Source organism: Mesocricetus auratus, unplaced genomic scaffold (genome assembly GCF_017639785.1).
Source record: "Mesocricetus auratus isolate SY011 unplaced genomic scaffold, BCM_Maur_2.0 Super-Scaffold_100691, whole genome shotgun sequence".
NCBI lineage: Eukaryota > Metazoa > Chordata > Mammalia > Rodentia > Cricetidae > Mesocricetus > Mesocricetus auratus.
In genome coordinates, this window is record NW_024429267.1 from 43,196,101 (window position 1) to 43,217,693 (window position 21,593).

Sequence of the window (21,593 nt, forward strand, 5' to 3'; positions counted from 1 at the left end):
AGTAAATTGTGAGGGTAGATAAATACAGGGTAGGCCAGGAGGCCACCTGGGTGGCTATTGTAGTAACAGATTAAGAAATATAGCAGAGAAGAGAAGGAATGTGTTGCGGACAGCATGGAAAGAAGCAGTGTGTGACTTGCGAAGGTAAAGATAAATACTAGGGATAGTGTTCATTTTCAGTTTGTAGTAACTATATGGATGTAGGTGTAATTTATTGTAACAAAAAACTGAATGTGTAAGAACGTGTCTGGGAGTGGTGTATATTTCTTTGTACATGTGTGGGGCATTCCACATGATCTAGGAAGAGTTCTGCAATTGGGTTTCTCAGGCAGACTGGGGATTAGGATATCTGAAGCCCAAGGGAAGACAAGGATAATTTGGGGGACACTGTGTTTTATAAGGCACCTCTGAGTAAAAGTCCCTCTTGCTCTCTTGACCAAATTTAAGGTTTAAGATTCTTTGTGGTGCCCCCATTGCCTTAAAATGTAACTACGTCATTGATTCTAAAGACTATGGTCTAATCTTCAGTGTACCTTCCTCTTTACCTAGTTAGGTAGCCAATCAGAGAGCTTGTTATTGGTTTAAACTAGTCACTAGAGGAAATATTGACAGACTATCCAGAATCTAGCCATAACAGTGGCAGATGGATCTCTCTTGCTAGATATGAACAGCCACAGCTGGGTGATGGATGTGTGATATTTACCAGGGTGGTTTATTGGACACTGTCATCCACCCATTTCTATTGAAGATACCATGAAATCTTTCACTTTTTAACCTTTTCATTTGCTTTTGTTGGCATTTTCTTTTATCATCAGGAAAATAGAAAAAATAAGAATAACATCATTTAATCAAAATCACTAACAGGCTACTGTTCTGAAAGCTACAAATTCATGAACTCAGAAAACTTCTACATCTATAAAACAGAGAATATCTTTGATGGTTTTTTAAAAATTAAAAATTAGAACTGGAGAGAAAAAGCATCATAATCAGAGGAAGGACAACTACCTTCAAGACTCAGGCTGTCATTCCCTAGATGGCCCTTCTAGCCAATCAGACCTTTCTCCTCTGTGTCTCACTGGCTTCTTCTGAAAACACTGATAAGTTATAGCAATGACTGATATGTCACAGGGATGTTTGGAGGTTGTAGCTAATAAAGCCAAGTGAAAAGCTATGAAAACCAAAGGGATATTACATCCAGCTGCTATTGTAGACCAAACGCATTTTATATGCTCTTCCTTATAAAGTTCACGCTGCCTGTAGCATCTGTGATTAAAAACCTTGGGGAAAAACAATCATCCTTTTGTCTTGCAGTGCATAGTATGGGACTGGGACTCCAATGGCAAGCATGACTTTATTGGAGAATTCACCTCCACCTTCAAGGAGATGAGAGGAGCTATGGAAGGGAAACAGGTAGGTGGTGTTATCCCAACACTCTCTGGGATGCAACTTTAGTTAGAAATGGAAGTGCTAAAGGAAAATCTACCATATATGGTTGAGTCTGATGGAAAGGGAAGGTTGTAGGATTTGATTCTAGAACAATCCTAGCAAAATCCATTCTGTGACCTTGTCAAGACATCACCCCAAAATAGAAGTTTCTCTATGGGAAAAGCAGAGTCGTTCAATGCATAAATGTCTAATTTTCTTTAGCTATGCAATCTTGGAAAAGTAGCATTGCTTTCCCAAGGGATACAATTAAAGTCAGCACTAAATGATAAGCAGTCACTCCCTGGATAATAAGGAACACACTGCTGCTGCATTAAATGTACAGAGCCAGGCCAGCTTATGGACACTATCTGCTGCAACTCTAAAGTGTCTCACACACTTGCATCTTGCTCTCCTCTACAAACAGAAATAGTCAAATCAATAGATTGGGGAAAAATTTCATCTTTGGGTTTCTAAGAGGCCATTAAAGGTAGGATTATAACATCCATCATGACTGAAGACCACCAAGGCTTGATGCTCCCAGATAAACAGAGATAAACCTGTAATTCCCATTGAAGCCATGAAATGCATGCTACTGTACTTTTCTGTAACTGTGAGACACCAGGAGAACTTAACTGCACCTCAAGAGCCTGTGCTGGCACATTTATATGGTGGGAGCAATATCTTTGGTGATTTGACATCTATTGTGCCTGGCTGGCTCTGGGTCTACCATGACCAGCCATGCCAACATTGCCTCTGCTCTCCTGAAGCTAACAGACTCATGGAAGCCAAAGTAGAATCTGAACATAAGCCAAACAAACAAAAACCTAAAAGGCAATTACACCTTGTGACAAATGTTATTTAAAAGAGAAAGACAAGGAGGAGAAGATGGTTCCTCTGGTAAAAGTACGTGCTGCCAAGCCTGATGGTATGAGCTTGATCCCAGGGATCAAAGAGTAGGAGAAAACCAACTCCTGCAAACTGTCCTCTGACTTCCACACATGTGCAGGGCTCATTCATATGTGCATACATACATCATACACACACAAACACACACAGTCACATCAAAATAAATAAAATAAAATAAATGGAAATTGTTAAAAGATGAAAATAGTTTATTTGCCAAGTGAGTTACAAGGTAAAGGGCAACATTTAACTTCAGACCCTTTAAGGATATGAAGAAGCCAATCTGCAATAAGTAAGGAAAAAGCATTCAGGCAGAGAGAAGAAAATTTTGAGGTACTGAGGCAGGAAAGAGCTTGGTCTGCTTGAGGACTTGGAAAAGGACCAGCATATTGGATGCAGAGAGGGTGAGGTGACCTTGTATGGAAAATGATCAAAGACAAAGTAGAGGCCAGGAAGAGCTGGCTATAATAGCATCCTCTGAATGTTATAAGGGCACCTTCAAACTGTACTCTGAGATATGTGGCCACCAACCACATGTGACTATGTTATTAGATCCATCTGTCAGTAATATTAGTCACATTTCAAGTGCTTAGTAGCTTCATGCAGCTGGTGGCTCTCATTGGATGATGAGGACATGGGGTATCCATATCATTGCAGAATGTTTCATTGGGTGATGTTCAAAAGGATCAAACTGGTTTGAATTTGTTAAAGGATTGCATTAGCTCTCCTGGTGCATTAGTTCAGTTGGTGAATGTTTGCTGTATAAACATAAAGACCTGAGTTTGATCCCTAAAGCCCATGTTAGGAAGCCAGGTATGGTGGTACACTTTGCACTAGGGAGGTGAAGGCAGGAGGGTAGCTAAGGCTTACTGACTGGACAGCCTAACCTACCTAGAGAACTCCAGACCAATGAATGATCTTAGCTCAAAAATCAAGGTGGATAGCTCCTGAGGATCACCACCTGAGGTAGATCTCTGTCCCACACATATGTGTATACATGTTCATGCATGCATGTGCATGAGTGTACATATGCCCTTGTACATGGGTGTACAAACACACATACACATATATGTATATATACATATATATATATATAGAGAGAGAGAGAGAGAGAGAGAGAGAGACAGAGAAACAGAGAGACAGAGACAGAAAGAGAGAGAATGAGAATGCTTTGGCTAGTGTGTTACCATTTAGCCATTTACAGAGAAAAGAGGAAGTGTCTGGTCAATCTGTTGTGCAGTCACTACCATACTGGGACAAGATGAGACAATGACACAGGCTAAATGACAATGGATAGAGACAAAGTAATGAAATTTAAGATATGTTGGAAATGAGAACTGTAAGTGGGTTGAGAGATTAGAGAACGGGAGGAAGGAAGGGGATGATACCAATGATCCTGAGATGAGGAAGTTTTGAGGAAGGGAGGTCCAGTTTGTGAAGAAAGTTGGAGAACTGGGCTTTAAAGGAACTGTCATAGAGCATTGCCTACGTGAGAAGAATTGTTATGTGCCATCAGAGAGAAAGGGTTAAAATTGAGTGAAGAAGTGAGTAAAAGAGAAGAGCTGACCAGTGGGCGAGTGGGAGCCTTGAACCTGAGGACCCAGTGTACCACATCAGAGGGAAAAAGAGGAGCCATTGTTCACACTCCCTTCCCCTGCCTGGGCCAGGATGCTGCTGACATAACAGGGTAATTTCTTAACTAATCTTCATTAATTCTTGAATATCTCATAAGCATCTTTAGTTTGAGATGGTCAAGGGAAAGTTTTGCAATACCAACTAGAAGGGCCCCTCCAGGACCCTCCTGGAAGAAATCATTGTGGTTGCCAGACAGGATATGGAGTAATACTAATGTGTGAGTCTCAGAGTCACCAGGGAAGTGTCTCAGTCACTTCTGGGGCCTCCTGGGGTTGAGACTACTGTTACCTGAGTAACAAATTGTCCACTAACTTCCTGCCTGAAAACAGTCATTATTACTTGACATTTTCTTGGTTGCCAATTTTGCCTGGTTCATCCAGTATAGCTCCTCTCTTCCCTTTATGATGTCATGAAACTCTCATGCTTTTGTGCATAAGCAGCAGAAATGGCTGGTGAGGCTCACCATATGTGTTTTGTTGCTGTTGTTATGGTTGTGGTGGTAATAGTGATGGTGATTTTATCCTCCAATGTATGTTTTTTAGTTTTACAAAGTGGCAAAATAAAACTTAGAAGCAAGAAAAGGCAGTTTCAGAACACTGGTGTTTTCCAGCTTCTGTTCTCACAACATTTTTAATGTCCCATTGGTCAAAACAAGTCACATAACTAACGCATGGGCATTGAGGTTATAGGAGGCCATTGACTGTCAGACTAGCCTGCTTATGTCTGCCTCCCAAGCTGCTTCTTTTTGATTGTCAAGAATAAACTTTTGTGTCCTGAGTGGAAGCCTCAGAGTCCAGCTCCTTCAGGATCATGAACAGAAATGTCCAGTGAATGTTGGGTGTCTGCCTCACAATTGCTTCTGCCTCATGGTTTGGAAGAGCTGAAAATTGTTCTAGCTGGCTACCAGTTAATCCCGCAGTCCTCAGTCCTTCCCAAGGCTCCAATCCTGTCCTTCATGGAGTATTCTCTGAGATCAGAACCAAGAGAAGGGCCAACACCTGAGGAATCATGAATTCAGTAATAGAGAAGAAAAATCCAAGGCACAGAGAAGTCAAGCAGCTCAGCATAGGACACAGCTGGGAAATGAAGGCATGGGGTATGAACCAGGCACTCCATTGTCTCTGTCAATCACTCTCCCTTACCATTCTCCTAGATGCTAGAATTACCACCTAAAGACCATTTTCCAGCTATCCAGTTCCATGTGTGTGTTTCCTGAAGCTTGACCTCATTAAGAGACTTGACTTCTTCTTGAAGGCACTCATGTTTGACCCTTTTTGGTATAGGTACAGTGGGAATGCATCAACCCCAAGTACAAGGCCAAGAAGAAGAATTACAAGAACTCAGGCATGGTGATTCTGAATCAGTGTAAGGTATGTGTAATCCCCTCTCTATCAGGAACATAATGCTGGAGTTGTCTTAGGGGAGAAGTTCAAATCACGTGATCAAACGGGAAGAGTTTTTTTTTTACAAGTGAATGACCTTCTCTAAGACAAAACTCATAACATCAATGTAGTACCAGACAAAGGAAATGAAATATTATTATGAATGGACTAAAATCTGTGACAGCCCAATGCTACCTTCCCCATCCCAGGAACTTGACCCCAAAGTTTAGGAAGTACAGACCATGGCTCAGATACTTCTATGCACAGGGCAGTTCTTGAAGAAGATACTCAAGTGATGTGGGAAAGAGTTATTAACTATGAGGCATTCCTTATTCTAAAATAGTAATGAGCCTTGAAAATGTGGTTTATGCCTCAGCTCAAAGGCAGTTGCCAATTACAGCAATATATAACCCCAAATAAAGGGAGCAGGGGGTGGGAATCTGCAGATGTCCTAGGCCCAACTGTACAGACCTTGAAGACCCCCCCCACAGATCTCTTTCTGTCCTTTTCCTGGGCTTAGAAAATATCTTAGTTAGGTTTCTATTGCTGTGAAGTGACATCAAGACCATAGCAATTCTTATAAAGAAAAACATTTTATTGGGACTGACTTACAGTTTCAGAGGTTATTCCTTTATGACAGTGTTCAGGGAGACATGGTTCTAGAAAAGGAGTTGAGAGTTCCATCTCTTGATCTGTGGCAATAGGAAGTGCACTGTTCCCTTACTGGGCATAGCTTAAGCATATGAGACCTCAAAACTGGCCCCAACAGTGACATACTTCCTCCAACAAGGCCACACCTACTACAACAAGGCCACACCTCCTCTAATAGTGCCACCCCCTAAGAGCCAAGCATTCCAACACTTGAGTCTATGGGAGTCATGCCTATTCAAACCACCACATTCCACTCACTGGCCCCCATAGGCTTATAGTCATAACATAATGCAGAAATGCACTCAGTGTAGCTTTAAAAGTCCCCATAGTCTATAACAGTCTCAAACCTGTTTAAAAGTCAAAGTTCAAAGTCTGGGATTCCCGCAATCTTTCAACTGTAATCCCCTGTAAAATCAAAATGCATATCATGTACTTCCAACATACAATGGCAAAGTATATACATTACCATTCCAAAATGTAGGGATGGAGCATTGGGAGGAAAATTTGGACAAAAGCAAAACAAAAACCAGCTGGGCAAGCTCCAAAGTCTACATCTCCATGTCAAATATCAAAACTCTCGTCAGATCTCCAACTCCTTTCAGTTTTGTTGACTGCAACACACTTCTTTATGTTGAACTGGTTCCACTCCCTGTTAACAACTTTAATTGGCAGGCATCCCATAGCTCTGACATCTCCAACATATTGGCATCTTCAAGGCAACCCAGGCTTCATGTTCACAGCTTCATACAATGGCCTCTCTGGGCTTCAATGCAGGGATATCCTTGATACAAGCCTGACCTCAGCAGCTTTCCTTAGTTGCAGAGGGAGATTCTATAATCCCTTTCTTGTATCCTTGACTCTAAGGCCAGAACCATGTGACTGAAGCTGCTAAATTCTGCTGTTTTCTGGGGCTGAAACATGGCCCCCTTGTTCAAATACATTTTTACCAGTTTTTTGGTTGTTGTTTTTGATGGCTTCCTTCACTACTTAAGATTGGCTATCCTGGAACTTGCTCTGTAGAACAGGTTAGCCTTGAATTCAGAAATCTGCCTGCCCTGTTTCCTGAGTGCTGGAATTAAAGGCATGAACCAACATAACTGGACCTACGCTGTTCTTCAATTCCTTTTCACAAATTAGAAGCTTAGGTGAGTGGGGTCTTGCCCTGAGGACCCCACTCCCTTTATCCCATTTAACATTGGGCTTTCCTTTAATCTGTTTATTTCCTTGAACAGAATTTAGTTCTATTCCACCTCCTGGTGCCTCTTTTCTCCTCAAATTGTACATTTTGTATTTTTCCTTTCTCAGCTTGTGCCTTTTCATTATAGATCTTCATAAGAATGAATACAAATAATCTTAGGACACACTCAATAATAGACTATTTTGAAATTTCCTCTGCCAGTGGAATTAGGAAAACTCTTCACTTTAGCCTCAGGCAAATTCTTTGAAAAAGGGCAAAAGCAGCTACATTCTTCACCAGAATATCACAAGAGCAATCTTTAAGCAACATATTAAAATTCTTCTCCTCCTAAACCTCTTGAGACAGTACATCACAGTTCAAATCACTGCTAGTAGCACTATCTCCCATGCACCTACTAATGTAGTCCATTAAGAAGTTCTTAAAGTATTCTACAGTTTTCCTAACACAAAGTCTCAAAACCCAAATTCTTCCAAACAAAAGCATAGTCTGGCCTATTCCAGAAATACCCCAGTCACTGGTATCAATTTCTGTCTTAGTTAGGATTTCTATTGCTGTATAGAGATATAATGACCATAACAACTCTTACAAAGGAAAATATTTAGTTGGGCCTGGCTTACGGTTTCAGAAATTTGGTTCAATATCCTCATGGTGGTGTTTGGGCAGACATGGTGCTAGAAAAGAAGCTGAGAGTTCCATATCTTGATCTCTAGGCAACAGGAAGTGAGCTGTGTCCCACACTGGGCATAGCTTGAGCACATTGGACTTCAAAAAAACCTACCTCCACAATGATACAATTCTTCCAACAAGGTCACACATATTCCAATGAGGCCACACCTCTTAATAGTGTCACTCCCTATAGGCCATGCATTCAAACACTTGAGTCTATTCAAGCTACCACAGCAACCTATTCCTGAATTTTAGGCCTTCAGTCTTCAGAGAAAGCAGACTGTGCTATTACTAACCTAGGTCCTCTCCCTTGCAGATCCACAAGATGCATTCCTTCTTGGACTACATCATGGGTGGCTGCCAAATCCAGTTTACAGTAAGTTGTTTTGTGTTTGTCCTTATTTGAGGAATGAGACATGGTAATGGTGTTGTGTTTGGGGACTTACAGATACAAGAGTTTTTCAAAATCTCAGGTAAGCTTTTAAGCACTATTGCTGAAGTACGGCATGGGACCCTGTTTTTAAAGTGAGTAGTTTGTATTCCTGCTCCTTCTGGTGAGTATGATTCCTAATCCTCAACCTCAAATGGTTTAGAAAGCCTTCATATGTTTCCATTTTTAAAGTAACTACATGAGGCATAACATATAAGGCAGGCTGTAGATTGCCAGATGCCATGGCTGGGTAGAAGGATGAAAAAGAAGTGAGCCTTGTCGTTCTATTCCACTGAGCTAAGACAGATGCCTTGGTTGTGTTCATATAACAATAACACAGGAATTGATATTATACCCACTGATCAGAAGCAAGGGGAAGTTTTCCAAATGCTTTTTCAGGCAACAAAAAGGGAATCTCAAAGACTGGAGTACCAAGTTAAATCAGGTTGAGAGTAAGTATCTAGTCTCAGCAGATGAATTGAGGATCCTCTTCTATATATAATCTATGGTCTTGTGGGATTTAGACAGTACTGATGCTTGTTTGGTTGAGATGGTTGGTTTTCTTTTAAGTACCAACGAAGGAGACTGTGATATGACTCAGTGGGTAAAGAAACTTGCCACCAAGATTGATGACTTAAGTTTTCTCCTTGGGACTAAAACTGTAGAAAGAATAAACTGACACACAAGTGGGCCTCTAACCTCTACGTGATTGTTGTGGAACACACACACAAAAAAAAAACCTGTCCATCTGCCCTAGAACAACTTGTCTCCACTCACTTGGTATTCAAAAGTGTTCTGAGATATAGGCAGATATAACTTTCAGAAAGAACATATCTAGATAACAAAATGTAGGTGTACTGATTACACAGGAAAGCAATACAGATTATAACACTGAAGAGATGGCATTTGTACAGCACTTAGCTATCTTCTTACAGAACAATATTTGTGAAGCTGAGCTCTCTTAGTTATCTTGACCAAATCAGTGATGTGAAGAAACCATGGAAAATGAGTTTAAATTGTGTTTGTGTTTGGATCCAACAAAACTGACAAAATCTATGTATTCCTAGGATTGTGGATAATGGTGGTCACAAGACTAGAAAGGGGAATTGAGACAGATGGCCATTTGATGGGCCATTGTCTCTTTAGCAAAAGACTTTGGTGGTAGTTTGAATGAAAATGTTGCCCATAGGCTCATAGAGAGTGACATTATTTGAAAGGATTACTCTAACATGTGGTCTTGTTAGAGTATGTGTGGCTTTTCAGCAGAAGTGCGTGACTGAGGATGGACTTTGAAGTTTCAGATGTGCAAGTCAGGCCCAGTGTCACTCTTTCTTCCAGATGTGAACTCTCAGTTTCATCTACAGCCCCATGTCTTCCTCATGCCACCATGCCTCTATCCATGACAGTAATGGACTAAACTTCTGAACCTGTATGCCATCCCCAGTTAAATGTTTTCCTTTACAAGAGTTGTCATGTTTGTGGTGTCTCTTCACAGAAATAGAATACTAAGACAACTTTTTTCTGTTTTAATGTCAGAAAAGTCAACCCATGGCTAACTCAGCATTGCTCATTTACTTTTGAATGCTTATAGGAGCTGGCCACTGCTATAAAGTCTAAGATTCTCCAGACAGAGCTACCTGCACTCCTGCGTGCACACTGATATATAGTGAAGGCAACAAGTACATGTCCTGTGGGCACACACCCCCAACACTACCTGTGTGGTGGGCTTATTGCTGATCCAGGTCTATCTACAGAGCAGTAGTGAAGCAAGAAAATTTGTCAAGGAGAGCCACTGAAATAGTTTCCAAAGATATTAGGCAAAGGAGTGATGTCAGAAAGCTATTTATAGGTTTCCAAGGGAAAGCACTATTGATTTCAGTTTGTTTTAGATTTTGTAGATCCTAGGCTTTTGAACAACTCCTTATGCAACCTTCACAGACTTGCTTTGCCCTTGGGTCTGTGCTGCAGAGCCTTCTCAGACCACATCCTGGGCAATTTTATTAGTTCTTTGAGAATATCATACAATGTGTTTTGATCATATTTACCCTTCTTCATTAATTCCTCCTGAATTCAACTCATTTCCCTTGCCACTCAACTTGAGTCCTCCTTTCCCCCATCAAAGCCAATGGGTACTCACCGGTTTTTCTGAATGTATGACCCTCCATTGGTCAGCTTACCAGGGTCCACACTCTAGGATAGGCCTGCAGCTGCTTGCTTTGGAAGGTTGCCTTTCATGGTCTGTTTTCCTCAATTCTCCCAATTTATTAGCATCATCAACAGCACCCCATGTCCTAGTTTCTCACCTTCTCCAGTGCCAACTGATAGACCTGTGGGGAACATGAGTGGGATAGCAGTCAGGAGCGAAAACTGAGAGAGGAGGATGTAAGATAGTGCTGAGAAGGGAGCGGGCCATTAAGGGTTCCATCACAAAGCCCTTCCTTCTGTGGACCTCAGGTTAGACTCTCAAAGGAGAGTGAGAGTTCTGTGTGTTTGTCCAAGAATATGCATCAATCGCTCCAATGATATTTGGTTCCAAAATGAAGCCAGTTTTCTCACTATAAAGTTCTTTCTCATTATAAGTTCTTACAATGTAGCCTGATGTAAATTTTAAGCTGTAATGCAGGTAATTAAAAGTAGTGTTGATTTAATTCGGTACAATAGTGCTTATTTTCCACCCAGTAACTTTACTGCATCATGGAAGGGGATAGCAGAGACTTGAGAAGTTGGGGGAGGAAGGCTTCCTGGCATGGAGATAGCAGGGAAGAGACAAAAGGGAGGAAAGTAATTCTATGTCTGTATCATCCAGAGGCAAAGATTCTCATTAGCTCATGATGCAGCCATGACTACTGAGCAAGACCAGTAGCTGTAGGCATAAGAAAGAGTAAAGAGTGATATTCAGGGGTCAGAGGTAACACAAGGTTCTAGGTATTCTCTCCATTTCATCCTGCAGACACACCCTTTTCGCCCACCCCCATCTGAATCCCAATCACCTATCCTAGCCAGGTCCTGCTGCTTTCAGCTATTGCTTGGGTTTTTCCTTTGATGGGCGCCAGCCAGAAAGCAAAAGGCAAAAGCAATGCTAAAGACTCATTTCTCTAGATTTCTGCTTTCCAGACTGGAAACACAGTGACCCTTTTTATTTATAGAAGGTCACCATTCATGCCCTGTCCTTCATACTCTTCTTACTGAAGTCTAGGAACAGTCCTTCCTACCCTTTGTGATTGGTTTTATGTAATATTTTCCACACATTTATGAACTGTTCCTTTATTAACCCCACCCACCAGTCACCTCTTCTGAATGAGCTGTTTCCTGGAGAGACTCTAAGCATCTGGAATGCCATGCAAGTGCTGAGAGAAGCCTTTGTGTCTTCCCTGTGGCTTCTGGTTCAATTTCTTTCTTTATTTCTTCCTTGACCCAAGAATGGTGCAATTGTGCATTGTTCAATTTGGTACATAATGGAATGTTGAGGCAGATCAAGAACAGTACAGGAAGCAATAACCATGTGTTTCAGAGGAGTGAATCTAGAGGTGTTTACCAAATACTATTATCAAAAGCAACTGATGGTAGTGGAGGAGCATGGAAGATGAAACACAAGAAGAAAGCAGATGCAGCATAGTTGATAGAAGGTGACAAGAGGGTGACCTGGTGTGGCAGCAAGAAAAGAGGCTGTGTGGAAAGAAAGACAATGAGTGTAAGATGACTTGGACTTGGTGCCTGACTGGCAAAGCATAGCAGTGTTTGTTGTTCATGGAGAAATGCAAGATGGCTACAAACAAAAGGAGGACATTGCTGTGGGGTATGTTGGAAGTATGCTTGAGTGTCCCAATGGATAGCAACTAAAATTCAAGTATCAGTTCCAAGAAACAGATGCAATTGCGTTTATCTTGATGTGGACAAGATGGACAAAGGGAAGAACAAAGACAAGGGACCCAAATGACAGGAAGTCATAGAGGACCTCCATGGGCAAGAAAGGAGACAGCAAACGAGTGTGAGGTCTAGAAACTCAAATGGCCAGGGGGTAGGGGAGTTACAAGACCAAAGCAACAAGCCCAAGTGCTAAAGAAAAGCAGGAAAGTGAATTAGCAGGGACCGAGGGACATGAGGGGCAGGCATATGCCATCTTCAAAACAAGTTTCAGCAGAATAAGGTAAGCAAGACCCTGGTTTAGTGTTTACACAGAAAGAGCATCACAGGTGTGAACTCAAGAACACCACCAACAAAGAGAAGACAAGAAAGGAAAGGAGGATGGCAATTTGAGGCTTAGAATGGCAGTGTTGGGCTAGTCAGGCAATAATCCGAGAAGTTAAACAAGACAAAGATGCCCAATGGAGCTGTGGTATGGCTCAGAGACGAGTATTTCCCTAGAATGCCAAAGCCCTGGGTTCAATCCCCAGCAACTTGATACTTGGTCAACGATTCCTTTTTGGTCATTGGAACATTTGAGAACCTGTTACATGGCCTATATTATCTCAATATAAAATGTACACACTTGATTTTGCACACAACCGTGGAAAGTTGAGAGTACTCCTGAGGACAAACTTCATATATGCCTCATGAGAATCCTGGAGACATATGAACCAAGATCAACTATGGTGTCTTGGTCTTGGAGGAGGTGGATGGAGGTGAAACAGATGACAGAGAGAAGCATGTGGTTTGACACATGGCGCTGCAGCTAAAAATAAAACCAGATACTAGAACTTCATAGACAAAATGCAATTATAGATAGTGCAGAAGAGGTAGGTGCCGTGTGGTGTTTGGAAAGGAGATGGTGGAAGAATTAAATGTTTCCTTTGAAAGCTCTGGCTATTATAGATGCATAAAATGTTAATTGTACATAGATTTTCATAGATAGTGAAATGTCCATCAGTAAACATTACACAACTGTGTAAACTACAGTACCTCATCTGAATGAACTATAATTCAGCCATGTTAAATTATAACTACAAGGACTAAGTAATCACATAAAGGCATGTCTATGATAGCACTGAGTAAAAAGAAAACCAGAATGACTCTGTGAGTATAACCCTGTAATAGATTTCACCATATAGCATGCCTCAATGGGTAGTATATGTAATGCATATTTGAATAAATACACATATATTATAGTTTGAGTGTGTCCCTATGAAGCATGTTGAATCCCAAAGCAACAGAATTGGGAAGTGAGCTCTAGGATTCCTCTGGAGGTTTGTAGGTCATAAAGGTTCTATGCTCTTGGTGAATTACAATATAGTATAATTATACTGCAGATTATAAAAGGGAATGCATCTGTGTTCATCCTCACGTATGCTCTTCTGCCTTCCACAATGGGATGAGGCAGTAAAATAACCCTGACCAGGTTCCAGCAGTGAGCTCTTGGATACCCCAGCCTCTGCAACCATGATCCATTTAGAACATTGTCTCTAAATGACCCACGGCTAAAGTATTCTGGTATAGCAGTACAAAATGGATGGAGTAAACATTGTAAAAAAAAAAAAAAGACCAGAAAGTAAAGTAAAAATCACTTACTAAGCTATAGAACCCTGAGCAGTAATCTTTATTGATGTTTTTGCATGGCTACTTGTGTGATTTGTGTTGGTAAAAATTAAACATGCCATTTTCCACTTCCCTCTGATTTTGTTGTGTGTGTAGTAATAAGGTATCGTATATGAAGCTGAATGTGAATTCTCTCACCCTGACCATCAAATATAAACCATGTATTATCTATTCAACACCCCTCAGAAAATCTTTTCTTACCGTAGCACATTTTACATGGCTTATGGCTAGTTAGTATCCTGACTTAAGTTTCTAAATCGTTATTATAGACCCGAGATTAAATACTGGTGGACTCTGCCTGCTGAACTCCTACACATAGCCAGGGTACAATGGGCAGAAGTAGCAAATGTACCATTTTCAAGAAATGTACCAAGTGGTTTTAGGAAAATAGTAATTCTTTAAATTTCATGACCACATTGTGAAATTTTGTGGAAAACAGAGAACAAGAGTTTAGTTTATCACTTTAAAAATGACCAAAGTTAACATCTCCTGTTGTACGGAGTATCTGTAGTCTGAATTGCATCTAATTTTTTTAAACTGCCTCAGAATGTGAAAGTATACATGTGGGCTCTAGGTAATAAGCGACTCAACAACTAACTAAATTCTGCATCGCAGTGGCTTGGGTCCAATAGATTCCCACGAATGGCTAGGTAGTCCAGGGATAGGCAAGTATCTGAAGAATAGGGTTATTTAGTGAAAAAAAAAAAAACAAAACAAAACTAAGCGTCCAAAGACGCTTTCAGTCTTCACATCTACCCCTTTTCCAGAAGTAGTGCCACACGCCAGACACTTGGCAGCATCCAGGGAGCGCTTGGCATTGTTTCTATGCCCCATTTTCACAGTCTCTCCACACATCTGCTTCAAAATGTGAGGCGCTTCCCAGGAGCCTGCTCTCAGCTGCCCGCTGAGAAGATTGGAGCACACGCCAGACGACCAGATTTTCTTAAGTGCCTTCCATCAGAAAATGAAAAGTCGGCAGTTCCGCTAGCTTGCTGGCACTCAAGAATCTGGGTGTCTGCAGTCACCTCCACAGACTGGCATTTTCAGTCATTTTGTTGCTTTGATTTCTCAACTTAATCCCATCTTTCACTGCCCCCCCCCCGCCCCTGTTGCTTTCTAAAATAAATCTAACCTTTCATTGCATTCTCTTCCCACCCCGGCAAACATTAAAGAGCACAACTCCTGGTGGAAGGCCACCTCCTGAAGATGGGAATTTTATCTCCAGCTTCTAGAAGACGCTTTAGAAAACATTGCTTGGCAGAAAAAAATTTTTTTGGTCTTTATGAGACAGGGTTTCTCTGTATTGTTTCCGAGGCTGTCGGTCCAGCCCAGCCTCGAACTCAGAGATCTGCCTGCCTCTGCCTCCCGAGTGCTGGGATTAAAGGCGCTCGCCACCACTGCTTGACAGAAAATTTTTTTTAAAAAAAGCTGCTATGTGCTTAAGACTGTTCATTGCTATGTAGTCACAGGAGAAAATATCTTTATGGTAACTACAGGAAATAGTAGGTGGTACAGATCATTGGTTTATGTCATTCTTCACTAGCTAATATTTTAAAGCTTGTCCTTGTACCCCCTGAACGGGACAGCCTCTCTGAACATAGACAGATACAGGTACTAATTCTATGAGAAACGAAGAAACCCCAAAGACTGGTTTCAGGCCACCAAAACCAAGTAGCCCAATTCTAACCTTCTAACCCTGGCCTTCATATTATTCTGTTCAGTGGGTATATTACCTTCTCTAGCAACAAATAAGTCTCCCTCTTCTGTGGACATCCTACTCCAAATTAACTATGTCACTAAATCCTATTGAGTTTCCACCTTGAATGTGTTTGGTAACAATCCCCTTTTCATCACTACTCTGCTCCACCCTAGTTTATTAAAAAATAGTGAGGTTCTTCTAAGTCTGAGGATGAAGGATTCATAGAAATGGCTTAACAGTGTTCCTTGGGGTTTACAATATAGGCCCATCTTTTGTGCACCCCAGTTCAGCTCTAAGATGTGTTAAAATCAGTTTTAAATGTATTATTGCTAAAATTCTGTGTCTGCTCATTCCAGTGTGGTATATACACAGTTCTCTGCAAAGCATGAAATCAGATGACACATCCACGCTCAGACACTAGCCATTGGTGGCTGCATGGAGAGAGCATCTTACCTGCCTGGGGAGAACAGAGAAGGGGCATTTCTGTCTCTTTAGTGGCTGCTTTTCTTTGTGGATTTTCCTCTATCCATTTTACCTGATTTCATCCCCTAGTTTCATATCAAATATCAAGTTTGCTGTCACTTAATAGCCTTGACATTTCAGGATTTTCAGTTGGGTTATGAAGACCTGAGATGGATTGTCAACTTACATTGACAGTCAGGAGGCACAGATTGGATGCCTTCAGTTGAGAGTACAGTGATGAGGGGATTATGAACAGAAATTAGGTAGCTTAGCAGGCATGAGACCTTGGTTCAATCTCAGCACTATTAAAAAAATAACAACAAAAAACCTGTCAGTATTTCCTGGTGACTTATTTTTTTCATATAATGTATAATTGTGGTAATAGTCATATGTTATAATACTCTCCAGAATTTCCTAAAGGGATGATTTGTGGCACCCTAAAGGGATAGTTGGTGGCACCTAAGCCACAAACAAGTCTAATGTATCAGGCGAAAGCCTAGAGACTTAAGTGAAAGACAAGATGTCTGACCATTTGTGCTAAGTGTGTGTGTGTGTGTGTGTGTGTGTGTGTGTGTGTCTGTCTGTCTGTCTGTCTGTCTGTCTGTCTATTGCAAGGAGGGAGCAGCCTTATATACAGACTTACAGCACAGTGGAGAAACCCCAGTTGTAAGAGTTCATATTTTCTTAATTAGAGTTTGATGCTAGTGGGGTAAGGCCGGGGCTGTAAGCCAAGACTAGAAAATAGGATGCACTTGTGGTTATTGGTTGACAAGCAACTCACAGAGACCCCTTGGGGGCTGGGGCCCAATAGGCTTTTATCTTTGTTATTTCTGAAATTTGTCTGAGAGAAAAAGGCTGAGAATGGTGGGTATCTGAGCTGAACTTAGTTAACCTAGGGGTCAACCCTGGTATGATAAATGCCATCTCTTGCTCAGTAGCCCAGACTGACCTTGTTTTGAATCCCTCAAGAATCAGCTTGCCTTCACATATGCTGTAGTTAACACCATGTACCACCACATCCAGTCTCTGAGCACCTCTTGCATGTTCCTGTTAGAGATATGTTTCTAGAATTTTCTGTACATATTTTGACCATATTTGTCAGACAAGAACCTCCTGAATGGATTCCAGGGTGCTTCCTGTCTCCTGCTCAGAATTCATGGAGGTTTTAATTATCACTGGCTTGCATGACAGTGCTTGATTGAAGGAAGCTTCTTCCATTTCCTTCTCTGTCTTTATGAAGATTTGTTCTACTTTCAAGATGAAGCCCATCTCAGAAGACAGCATTCCGGGACCCTTAGGGGCCACCTCCATTCTCAGTAAAATGTCTTCCCACCCTTATCCATCTGCCACACACTGTTGAGTGAAGCCTTTTCCTTGTCAGCCGCTTTGGTTTTTCCCCACCTGGGCTTTGTCGAGTTGTAGTCCCCAAATAATACACAAGACACTGTATTAATTATGAAGCTGTTGGCCATTTGCTTGTTTCTTACTGGCTAGCTCTGACTTAAGTGTTTAACCCATCTAAGTATTTCTCTTACTAGAGAAAGGTCTGGACTTCTTATCCCTTTGGCGGCTACATCGTGACTCCCTGTGTTTCTCCTATCCAGAGTCTTCCTCGACTCCTAGTCCCACCTATCTTGCTTCCCTATTGGCCAACAGTGCTTTTTTGACATATACACAGGACTTCCCCATCAACACAGATTTGGATTCTCCTTTCCTTATCCCTCCCCCCCATACACAACTGTTTAGTCACAGAGAACTGACTGATTCAAGACCACTTCCCTTGAATTGTCACAGCTGCATCCTGCCTCCTACCTGGCAGTCTCTCTACCTCTCGACATTTTTTAAATGGGAACTATTATTCCCCATTAGAGATTTTAGGATCTTTTTAAAAAAATTATTCTTGTATATTTATTGTACATAGTGATAGGTTTTATAAAGACATTTTCATTCATTCATAGTGTGTATTTTGACAAAATCAATGATCAGACTTCCTCTCTCTCTCTTCCCCTAATAGCCATTTTCCTTTGCCAAGACATTCTCATTTCAATTCCTTTGCCATTTGTGTGTGTGAGTCTATGTATCTATCTAAAATCTAGGATCCACATACAAGAGAAAATATGTGGCTTTCTGAGTCTGAGTTATTTTGCTTAACATGATGAGCAGGATCCCAGTTCCATCCATTTTTCTGCAGACAATATAATTTCTTCTTCATGGCTGGTAAGGACACCATTGCATACATGTGTGCTTATACCACAATTTCTTTATCCATTCGTCTATTAGTGGATTTTAAACAGAGACTTGCATGCTCTTTTAGGTGGGTAATAGTGTAATAACAAAGCATTGTTTTTGGAGGTGCATAGATATAGCTTTAAACACAGCTCTACCCTATGGTACCTATTGTTATGCCCAGTCCACAAGACCCACAGAGAGACCACCAAGGAGCCAACTCCCCAAATGCAAGCACAAGGTTTCTTTATTCAAGCCTAGGCAGGGACCTCATCCCACAGACTAATGCAGCAGCTGTAGAAAAGGCCCAGAGCTTCATAAGCAAGGGGTTTATAAAGTCTGAAACTTCAGGATAGGGTGAGGGGTATGGGTTCAAAGCTGACTGATTGGAGTGTCTAGAGGAACTTGGGTAATTTCCATACATTAATCTTTGGTGCAACACGTGCCCATAAAAGTTGTTTGGGGGCTCTGTTGATTAACCAGGGTATTTGTTCTTCCTGCTAAAGTCAGGGCCGTGTGTGGTTATCTGTTCTTCCTGACAGTCTGTTTTTCCTGGGACTAGGTGGGTGTTCTGAGCCAGTCTACACAGGTTATGGGGTGAAGATCCCATATTCTGTATCCAGCTCTCTTTTCTAAACTGGCCCTGGCTTTGGTCTCTCACTATGTGACCTTCAACATCTTTGGGCATCATGGTTATTAATAAAGAAGCAATAAAGAAACAGCAAGTTCTACCTTATAGTTCCATGCAAGGGAACAATGGCAATAGAGCTGTGTCACTGTAACGATAAAAGGCACACTTGTTGAGGGTATAGGTAACTGTTTATTATAGAAATTACTCACAAGAGAAAATGGGCAACCCAGATGAGTCAAGTAGTTTCCACACACCCCCCCACACACACACACACTGAACCTGAAGCCGAAAAGAGATCTAGAGGCTCTGCTGCTCAGTCTTTTATTCCTACCTCCGTACACGCCCCTAGCCACACCCAAAAGTGGGCCTGGCTAGCGGCGTGGTTCACCGCCCTATCATGATGACCACATCCTTATGTGTCTCTAGTCACACCCAAAGTAGGTGTGGTTAGTGGTGTGGTGAACCTCCCTATCATTACCACATCTGTATGTGCCTCTAGAGCTCCACGTGGCTAATGGCGCAGTCCTAAGTTTCCCCCTAGAGAGCTGTCTGCACAGAGAAAAGTTTTACCAGAAGTTATTCCTCTCTTTTCATGTTATTCAAGTCAAGATGCCTTGGTATGGTAAGTACCCTTTCCATGATCTTCCTTATCACACACTTCCCACTTTTGTCAGTAGACATATCTTGTCAAAAATAAACAGGTATTCTAAAAATAACATTGAATCCTTCCTAAATTAATTTTTAACTAAGTCCTGTAGAGAGGTAAGGAAGAAAGGGAAAAAATAACTTCATGAAAGAAAGAAAGAAAAGAAGTTCTGAATAAATTACAATTGGCTTATTCTTTTTATTTTGATTGATTACAGGTCTGTAACCTCAGACAAATAATGTATTTCCCCACCAACATTACTCTTTAATTATTATATTTTTCCTTCCAGAATGCCCCATTTTAAAGCCCAGGGGGCATCTTGGTCATTGGTTGTAATAGAATTTTCCAAATATAACACAACCAAACAATTCTTTTCTCATAATCCCCAAGATCATATGAGAAAAACAGCTTCCTTGTTGTTAGGAAACCACATTCTATTACAGTGTGGACAGAAAGAAAGGATAATGTAACACAAACATTCCACTCTCCCACGACTTCTACTTTGTAGCCTGCCCCACCCAAAGCTAAACAGCCTTTAAAGGGTGTTTGCTGGATGGATTATTTTGGTGGTGGTGCTGTTGGAAATCTGAGATGTTTCCTCTGATTTTAACACCCTTGACTTTAAGTATTCATTGCTATTGTTTGTTGTTAAGAAGTATTTGATAAAGATCAATGCAACAATTCCATCAAAAAGTTGGCCCTTTCTTTCAAGGCTAGAGGGGGTGGCTCATTGGTTAAGAACACTGACTTTTCTTCTGGGGGACCTAAGTTCAGTTCTGAGCACTTACCTGGTGGCTCACAACCATCTATAATTCCAGTTCTAAGAGATCCATAAATAGTACAGAAGCAGTAATAGATCTCTCAACAAAGAAAAGCCCAGGACTAGGGAGATTCACTGCCAGACTCTACCAACTCTCTAAAGAAGAGCCAATGCAAATGCTTCTCAAATGGTTCTCTGAAATAGTAGGGCAAAGGTCACTACCAACTCATTCTAAAAAGCCATTATCGTCCTGATGCCAAACTGGACATGGGCACAGGAAATCAACTACAGATAACTATCTTGATGAATATTGCTGTAAATATTCTCAATAAAGGTTTTTAGAATTAAATTAAAGAGCACATTAAGAAGATCATACACTAATACAAAGTTGGTTTCAAGCCAGGGAAACAATGTTGGCTTGACAAGCACAAATCAATAAGTATGACCAGAAAATGAATAGACTTGAGGGTAGAAATCACATGATCAACTCAATGCCAAAAAGTCTTGACAAACTCAGCATCCATTAATGATAAAAGTACTGAGAAACTAGGAATGGAAAGAATATAAATCAACATAATAAAGGCTATTATAAAGCAAACCTACAACCAATATTATAGTAAATGGATTAAAAACAGAGACCATTTCTTTTAGAGAGAGGATGCCCACTCTTTTTTAATACAGTACTCAAAACCTTAGCTGGAGCAATAAGACAAGAAAAATTAATTAAGGGGGTACAAATAGGTAGAGAAGACAAATTTCTTATTTATAGATGGCATGTCCCTATACTTAGCTTAGAGACCCTAAGTACTCCACCAGAAAACTCTTGGGCCTGGTGAACACTTTCAGAAAAATAACAGGATACAAAAAGCAACGCACAGAAATCAGTAGCTTTTTCCATACTTTACCACGAAGAATCAGGGGTGGGGTGGATACCATTCACAGTAGGTTAAAATATGTAAAATAACTAAGAAAAAACTAACAAAGGATGTGAAAGAGCTCTCAGAAATAGAAGACAGTAGAATTTTGAAATACCCCCCATGCTAATAGATTGTCAGAATTAATGTTGTTAATGGGAAGAGAGCAATGAAAGAGCTCTATAAAGCTAATGCAATAAAAATCCCAATGGCCTTTTTCTTCACAGAAGTAGGAAAAAAATACTAAACTTCATATGGAAGCACAAAGCATCCCAAGCGGTGACCATCCTTAACTGAAAGAATAATGCTAGAGGTGCCACAATCATTGGCTTCAAATTACATTACAAAGCTAAGGCAGGAAAACAGCACCAACAACATGGTACTGGCACACACATACACACACACACACACACACACACACACACACACACAC

At 41.0% G+C, this 21,593-nt stretch overlaps 1 protein-coding gene across 4 annotated transcripts in view; it reads left to right on the top strand.

Annotated features, from left to right (window-relative positions):
* The window catches only part of Cpne4 (copine 4), a 473,640-nt gene that overhangs the window by 421,100 nt on the left and 30,947 nt on the right, over positions 1–21,593 (top strand). For all 4 annotated transcript variants that reach the window (XM_040739639.1, XM_040739636.1, XM_040739638.1 and 1 more), the window contains exons 8-10: positions 1,312–1,410; positions 5,247–5,333; positions 8,177–8,236. In XM_040739639.1, coding sequence (XP_040595573.1) covers positions 1,312–1,410; positions 5,247–5,333; positions 8,177–8,236 — 246 coding nt within the window. The remainder of the gene's footprint in view (positions 1–1,311; positions 1,411–5,246; positions 5,334–8,176; positions 8,237–21,593) is intronic.